This window comes from Pinus tabuliformis, chromosome 5_1, assembly GCF_031772625.1.
Source record: "Pinus tabuliformis cultivar Carrire ecotype Pingquan chromosome 5_1, CPIR1, whole genome shotgun sequence".
In the NCBI taxonomy this organism is placed as follows: Eukaryota; Viridiplantae; Streptophyta; class Pinopsida; order Pinales; family Pinaceae; genus Pinus; species Pinus tabuliformis.
In genome coordinates this window covers 937,083,026-937,091,695 of record NC_142305.1, presented here as the reverse complement: position 1 = coordinate 937,091,695, position 8,670 = coordinate 937,083,026, and the positions used below count along the sequence as shown (strand labels likewise).

Sequence of the window (8,670 nt, the reverse complement as noted above, 5' to 3'; positions counted from 1 at the left end):
CCCAGACCTCATATTTGACAATTTCCCAGCAGGCTTTATAAAAGTTGATGGTAAAGCCATCTGCCCCAGGCGCTTTGTTATTCGACATACTCTTCACAACTTCTTCCACCTCTTCGAGAGAGATTTCCCTAGTTAATGCAAGATTTTGCTCATTGGTGATTGTTTTGGGAATGGATTTAATGAGTTCAGCGATTGCATCTGTTCTGTCCACCTCATGTTCCTGAGCTATGCTGTTAAAATGCTTAGTGAGCAGGGTTGAAATTCCTTGATGATTCTGAAGAATGTCCCCCTGATCGTTTCTAAGACTGAGGATTTTATTGGCGCCTCTGTAATCTAGTGTTGATCTGTGAAATAACTTGGTGTTCTGTTCCCCTTTCTTTAGCCACTGAATACGGGACTTTCGCTTCCATAGGGTTTCTTCTTGTTGCCAGCGGAGCTACCATTGTTGCATCAAAATTTTTTCTTGGTCTACAGAGTCTGAGTTGCTATCTCCAGTTACCCATCCTTTGTGAATCCGCTCTAGCTGCTCCTCTATTTTGGCTTTCTCTTTAAATATATTCCCAAAAATGGTTACATTCCATGCTTTGATTTTATTTCTGATGTATCTCAATTTACCTTGTAATTTGTACATTTTGGTGCCTCTTATGTCCATCGGTTCATGCCACCACTTCTCAACAAGTTGAATAAAATCTGGGTGATTCAGCCAAAATTTCTCAAATCGAAATGGCTTGTTCCTAGGAGTACCCTAGATCACAACAATTAGCGAAATGGGCCAATGATCTAACCCTCCACTAGGTAGAATGTCTGATTCTACTACCACTCCCTCCAACAATATGCTTTCAGATATAAGAAATCTGTCAAGACGAGAGGCGATTTGTCTCTGACCTCCCATTCTGTTATTCCAAGTGAAGGCCCCACTCTTGGGTTGAATATCAACTAATTTAGCTGAAACGATGAAATCTAGGAAAGCTTCAGAATCTTTGTTGAGTCTCCTGATCCCTCTTTCTTCTCTAAGAGTGTAGTGATCATATTGAAATCTCCTCCTATGATTGCCTTCGCGCTGGGATATCTAAGCTTCAGATTCAAAAGAGATTTAAGACAAATGTATTTATCTTCTAATTTCTGAGGTCGATAAATGTTGGTGCACAGATAAGTTTCTGAATTGCCTATCACTTGAACTTTTAGAGCTATAAAGGATCGGTTGGCTTCAGCTGAGAGGATATTAATTACATGCGGATCCCACAGGGTAACTAAACCTCCTTCCCATCCATGACTAGCAGTCTCCATGTATTTCATTGGTCTACCTAGCTTTTTGCTTACATTATCAATAATGTTACTTGCGCATTTGGTTTCTTGCACAAATACAATATCAGGTTTTTCCTTTTGGACCTTCCTTTTTAAGAGCCTTTGTTTAGTTTGGCTGTTGAGCCCTCTAGCATTCCAAGAGATGACTTTCATTTAAAACTAAAGAGAAAATTAGTGATTAAGAGAAAAAGCTTCTAGAGCTTTCATCTTACCAAAGTTTAAAAGCAGTATTCCCAGTTCCTGCAGTGTCTCAGTGTCTCATTATTGGTTTTGCGCCCTCTCCTCTTCCTTTGTTTAGAGCTGGTTGAAGTGTGGAGTAGGCTTTTTGTATGGGGTCCCATTCCTTTTGCTACGCCCAGTTTCTTGTTTTGCCTATCCAACGCTGCCTTCTGTCTTGCAACAAATAGCTCATTGATTCTACTCACCTCCTCTTCCTAAATGTTTCCCATCCCTTGCTTCTTCCAGTTTTCCACCATGTTTGTTAGGTTAACTCCTTCCTACTCTAAAACCTCATTGAGGTCCATTTCCTCACTTCCGATGTCACTTGTCAGCATTTCTGCATCTTCATCTGTTCCTTCTGTTACTTCCTGAGTCTGTTCTGTGATGTTTTGAATGTTATCCTCCATTGCTTTGGTTTCATACTTTGTTGTATTTTTATTTACTTTAGAGGTATTTTGTTCCTTATTATGGTCCTATGATTCAGTTTCAGTCTCCAAAACCTCAAAGGCATTGCTGGTATTACCTTGTATTGCGCCTGTTCTGAATGGTCGTCTCCTGTGTGCTCTCTGTCTTGCTCTTGGTCTTATGAAGGTATCCCTATTCTTTTCTGCCTGCTCTCCCTTAAGTTCTTCCACTGATCTGTTTAATGGACATTCTCTTATTAAATGTCCATGCTCATGACACTTCCTGCAGCGAAATGGAATTTGCTCATAGTCAATATCTTGAAAATAGTCCTCATCCCTGTATTCCAACCATAGTCCTTCATGCAAAGCCCTCGACACATCCAACTCTACACAGATTCGTGCACAGGACGTATACCTTCTTTGTAGAGTGGCTTTTGAAGCTTTGATAAAAGTTCCTAGCTTGCCACATATCTGTTTTAGAGCTGAATATCCCCAATAGTCTATTGGAAGGGAGAATAAGCGAATCCATACTGGCACCTGCTTAAAGGTTTCTTTCTCTGGCATGAAGTTAGACTTCCAGGGTCTCATATAGAGATTTGCTGAAGCGAAGAAGTAAGGTCCCCCATCAAATATTCTATCCTTATCCTCTAGATTCGAAAAACAACAGTGAAAAAACCTTTGGCCCCTAAGTGCAGTCTAACATCACCTTTGGGTTTCCATTGTTGCTTGATCCATTGACACAGTGCTCTTTCCGTTGGCTAGAGTCCCATGAACTTGCAGATCACTGCGTGTTCAGTCATATGTTCTCTGTAGGCTTGAATCTCCGGGTCTGTGATCACCACCCTTAGGGCTTCTGCTGTTTTAGGTCTGCATGGTCCTCGGCTTTTATTGTCATTGAGATTATTTGGTTTGTCCCCTTTCTCCTCTCTCTCTCTCTAGGGTTTCCTCTTCCCCGTCTTTTTGTGGTTTTTTCACCTTAACAATGCAAGACTTTATATATAATATATTCTGGAAACATCACATGACTATTTTTATGTCGATGTGTTTCAAACCACTTATTGTGGTTCATCATTAGGACATAAGTATATAGCTTGAACCAAATAACATATAAATACAATAGAGATGGAACGACTAAATTCCAATAGACAAAACTAAATAATATTATATTCAAATTGAACATTAGAGAGAAAATAAAAATTATTAAAGTTAAAAGCTAAAAAATGAAAAAACCATAAAACCTAAAGAATATAAATAAAAAGGAGATAAAAAATATAAATTAACAAACATAATTTTATAAAGCTATTATTTTATTTTATTTTAAATAAATGAATAAATACAAATATAAATAGAAGTAGGAGAAATAAAAGGAAGGGTAAAGATTATTTCACAAATTCAAAGAATCTTTCTAAAGTTCTCTTGTCATGTGTTATAGATGATGTGGAAGACATTACAAACCAATGTGATGAGGAAACGCTGCAATAAAGTTATGAAGAAAATAAGAATTTTAACAAAATCCTTGTTAACAAAGACGAAGTATTGTTCAAATCCAAAGGAAATTGGATTGCCAAGATGTTGATGATGACGGTTAATTTTAACAACATGAAGACTACCCACGAGGAAATTTTTAAAAGTATTCACACATCATTATTTGACAATGAGAAAAAGACATAAAAAGCTATCAAGAAACAATTTGTTGGCAAAGAAACCTTGACCATTATAGTTGAATCAAAGAATGTTATTAAGGTTAAAATCCAAATCATGGATAAGGAAATCTTCACTGACTCAATTAAAGTGGATAACATTGTTGTCATAATTGATAAAGTTTTAGTAAGCGAGGAGCATCAACAAAAAGGGATAAAAGTGGATAGTGTTATTGTCATAACTGATAAAGTTTTAGTAAGTGAGGAGCATCAACAAAATTGGAATAAAAAAATTGATGATAATTTGAAACATGGATTTAATTATAGTTAAAAGTTCATTTTTCACCATTGATGAAACCATATCTCGACCAAAAAATATTAAAATTCACAAATATGTCGAATATCATATCAACACAAGCAAGTTCTAAAAATTTAAATATAAGATTTAAAATGATCAACCTATCAATGTACTCGGCTCGGTCTGCAACGCTCACTCCTGCAACTAAACCCTAGATGCAATGCTCCATGAACACGCTAGGGAGGGGTTCGACCCCCCCAGCCTTCGGCCCCTTCGTATTCAGCAGCCTCCCTCTTGAGCCTGCCTTCACCTCATCAGCCTCCCGATCCAGGGACAGAGGCAAAGCTCCGATTGCAAACTATACCTCGAAAGCCAACGGATCTGCGGCTGAGAGAAGCGTCCCCAGCCAAAGCAGAGCAACAGGATCATCCCCCTGCAAACCAATATCGAAGGAAACACCCTCATTAATCATCGAAGATCCATGGATCGAAGAATACAGAGATCACATGTGCAAACATGTCCTAATCTGTCGCTTCATGGGAGTGAGACTTAATGAAAAAGCTCTCTGCTAGTGGATAAACCAAAAATGGAAGCCCAAAGGGAACTATGAACTATAGTTAGGAGCAAGGAATTTTTTCACGGTCATCTTCATCCACAGGGAAGACAGAGATCGCACTTTCGGAGGAGGCCCATACTTCTACAACTCGGCAGGACTCTACATAACGTACTGGAAGCCCAACTTTGTTCCAAAGCAGGAAGATTTCACAAAAGTTCCAGTCTTGCTCAGACTCTACTCCTTGCTGGTGGATTATTGGAATAAGCGGATCCTAGAAGTCATCAGGAACAAGCTGGGCATCTTCATCAAAACTTCAGATCTCACATCTCAAGGTAAATACATTGCCTATGCCAAAAGTTGTGTTTATATGGATGTCTCACGACCTCTCCCAGGTCATATTGCTCTGATCCACAAAGGAATTCAAATGAAGCAGTCCATCGACTATGAAAATATCCCTTTTAGATGTAGGAAATGCCAACAGCACGGACATCTTAGTCATGGGTGCCCCCTAAATCAACCCCCACCTCAACCCCAAGCAGACAAGGCGGACAACCCGTCCCCAGATTACATCCCTGTTGCCAGGAAAAGCAAAAAGCAGAAAGGGAAAAATCCTCTGAAACACCCCTCCAACCCAATCCCCACCCAACAAAATAGCTTTGAAGTTCTAGGCAACCTTGATCCATTCGAAAACCCTCTGGAATCCCATGCCCCCCGACTCAAGATCCACCCAGGCAGTCTCAACCATCTAACCCTTCAATCATCTCCATCCCAAGCTCGGACCATCCCCAAACCGAGAAACAACCTCAAATCCCGCAGCCCAACTCCGACCACAGCGATACAAGCCTCGATCCTCTGCATACCCCTCCCTGCACAGAAACTCATCCAAATCGGATGCCCTCAACTGCTCCTATCAATCCCCTGGAAGAAATCCTGGGTGACCTGGATCTCCAGGAGGTCACCGAGCAATGGTCCAAACAGGGAGTGAATGCCATTCCCCAGGAACACTTGGAGAAAATCGAAATGGCATACCTGCAGTTAGAATATCTTAATCAGAATGCAGCCAAAAAGCAATGGGGAGATAGCAGCCAAACAGGCATCCAAGCCAACCTAGACCTGGACCAATACAAGCCGAAAGGTCCAAGAAGAAAACGGGGGAGAAAATCGACAAAACAACAAATACAAGAACTCGGCAAGCACCTAATCAATGAAGGAAAAATGAGGGCTTTGGTCCTATCCACACCGAAGATTTCTCAATGAAGATAACAACATGGAATATCAGAGGGCTAAATGGCACCTCCAAAAGACGAATCCTCAAAAACCGTCTTTTCACGCAATCTCCAGACCTTGTCTTACTACAAGAATCCAAATGCTCAGCCAACGGCATAGAAATGCTCAAGAAACTATTTGCAAAAGGCTTTCAATGCACAAGCACAGAAGCCATTGGGCAAGCAGGAGGGCTCCTAATGTTTTGGAACAAAAACAAGCTTTTTATGCAGAATGCTCTGTCCACTAAGCATTCGCTATCAGTCATCTTCAACATGCCAGACTCACAACAAACGATATGCATCACCAATGTGTATGGACCTCAGCGAATTCAGGAGAAGTTCAAGATGCTGGAAGACTTGAACGAAATCAGACAACACCATGGTGCCAACCACTGGATCCTAGGTGGCGATTTCAACATGATCACCAACCTAGCGGAGAAGAAAGGAGGCCTAAGAAGATTGGATAAAGATGCGGAAGCTTTCAGTACCTTCATAGCAGCATCTAAACTCATTGATGTTCCCACAGTCAATGGTCTACACACATGGAACAATAAGCAAGGGGGAAATAGACAGGTTGCATCAAGGCTTGATAGGTTCCTAATATCAGAATCCATCATGCTCCAGAATCTAGACATGGTAGCCAACATTTTGCCCATTGGGGGATCAGATCACTGGCCAGTACAACTACACTTCACCAATATGATCAAGCCCCAAAACCGGCCTTTCAGGTTCGAAAGCTTCTGGATAGATCACCCAACCTTCATGCAAAATATACAAAGTTGGTGGACCCAAACCTTTGTAAAGAGCGACAACATTATGTACATCTTTCAGCAAAAGCTCAAGAGAATTAAGACCAAGCTCAAAGGCTGGAACAAGAACACATTTAGTAACATTTTTCAAGCCAAAAAAGAGCTCGAGGAAAAAATGGCGGGCCTCCAAAAGTCAATGATCAAGGACGGGCCTAATGAGGACAGGTTAGCTCGGGGATCAAACCTCCAAAAGCAATGGGAAGACAGGCTAAGACAAGAAGAGCTGCTATGGAAACAAAATCACGGGTGCAGTGGCTAAAGAATGGGGAATGAAACACAAGCTTCTTCCATAAATCAACTATTCAGCACAGAGCCAACAACCATATTCTATCCCTCAAAAAAGATGATGGTGCTAAGGTCTCAACCAGAGAGCAAATAGGATCTGAACTAAATTTATACTTCAGGTCATTGCTCTCTGAGCCCAATCAAGATAGAACCCAAGCTATCAACAAAACCATCAATGCTATTCCCCCCTTAGCAACAAAGGAGCACAACTCCCTTCTCTTAAGAGAGTTCACTGAGCAGGAGATTGAAGAAGTCGTCTTCACCATGGCCTCTGACAAAGCCCCTGGACGAGACGGCTTTATAATTGAATTCTTCAAAGCATGCTGGCACATCATCAAAGCAGACCTTTTCAATCTAATAAATAACTTCCACAGAACCAAGAGAGTGTTGTCGGCCATCAATGCTACCTTCCTCACCCTCATCCCCAAATATGATCATGCTGACTCCCCCGACAAGTTCAGACCTATAGCCCTTTGCAACGTCATCTATAAAATCCTCTCAAAATTGATGGCCAACAGACTTAAACCCATCCTTCCCTCAATCATTTCTCAGGAACAGTCTGGATATGTTGAAGGAATACAGATAATTGACAGCATCATTCTCAACCAGGAGGTGCTGCATTCTATCAAAACTCAAAAGATCCCGGGCATGCTCATTCAACTTGACCTCTCCAAGGCCTTTGACAAAATCAGCTGGACATACATCAGAGAAACCCTCCGGGCTTTCGGCTTCAGTCAGATTTGGATAATGGAAATGGTCTGAAGAGCATTCTTCTCAATCATGCTGAACGGAGTCCCCTTACAACCATTCCTCCCATCCAAAGGCATACGACAAGGAGATCCTTTGTCACCTTTTCTCTTTGTCATCATGGCAGAGGGCCTCAGAAGATCTCTATCCCAAGCGGTCCAAACGAATCAGCTCAAAGGCATCAAAGCTGCGCATCAAGGACCCATAGTAACGCATTAGAAATTTGTCGATGACACAATGCTTATGGGAACCCCCACAATAAAGAAAGCTCGAACCTTCAACAAGGTGCTAAGTACTTTCATGGAAGCCTCAGGTATGGAGATCAATCTAACAAAATCCAAATTATTTTTCTTCAACACTTCTATTCCTGTGCAGAGAAATCTCAGCAAAATTCTCAAGATTTAGAGGAACTCCCTTCCAACCAAATACCTCGGCATCCCACTTTCAGAATACGCCCCCAAAGCTGCAAATTGGGAAGATCTCCTCAACAAAATGAAGGCCAGATTAAGCAGCTGGACTCATCGAGCCCTAAACATGGCCAGCAGACTGGTACTGGTCAAATCAGTTCTTCAAACAATGCCGGCCTACATGCTCTCAGCCCTTGCAGCACCCAAATCAGTCTACAAATCCATTCGGAACATCCAGCGGTCCTTCCTCTAGAATGGAGATTCAAAGAAGCGCAAATGGACCCTCCTCAAGTGGACAGACATATGCAAACTAAAGATGGCCGGAGGTCTGGGCCTAAGAGATCCTGAAATCCTAAGCAAGGCTATTGCAGCAAAAATTTGGTGGAGATGGGTGGAGAATCCTAATTCCCTATGGGGCACCTTGTGGAAAGCAAAGTACACAAATCAAATACAGGACAATGACCTCATCAAGCTCACTGGCAGCACTCAAGGCTCTCCCCTCTGGAACATAGTATGGGAGAACCGACACATTGTTCAGCAGCACTTCTTCTGGGAAGTGCACCAAGGCAACACTGCCCTCTTTTGGGAGGATGCTTGGCAGCAACTCCCTCCTTTGGACCACCCAGATTGGACTACACTCAAAAATGACATGCAAGAGGCAGGACTAAAAAAGGTAGCAGATTATTGGCAACCCCAAATAGTGACCACCACTTGGCAAAAATGGCTAAGCAAAGA

The 8,670-nt window shown here is 41.7% G+C and overlaps 1 protein-coding gene across 1 annotated transcript; it reads left to right on the top strand.

The window, feature by feature from the left end:
- Positions 1–5,810: 5,810 nt before the first annotated feature.
- Positions 5,811–6,755, top strand: LOC149167863 (uncharacterized). The gene has a single exon (XM_089430613.1). The coding sequence runs from the start codon at positions 5,811–5,813 to the stop codon at positions 6,753–6,755; it is 945 nt and encodes a 314-aa protein (XP_089286739.1).
- Positions 6,756–8,670: the final 1,915 nt, after the last annotated feature.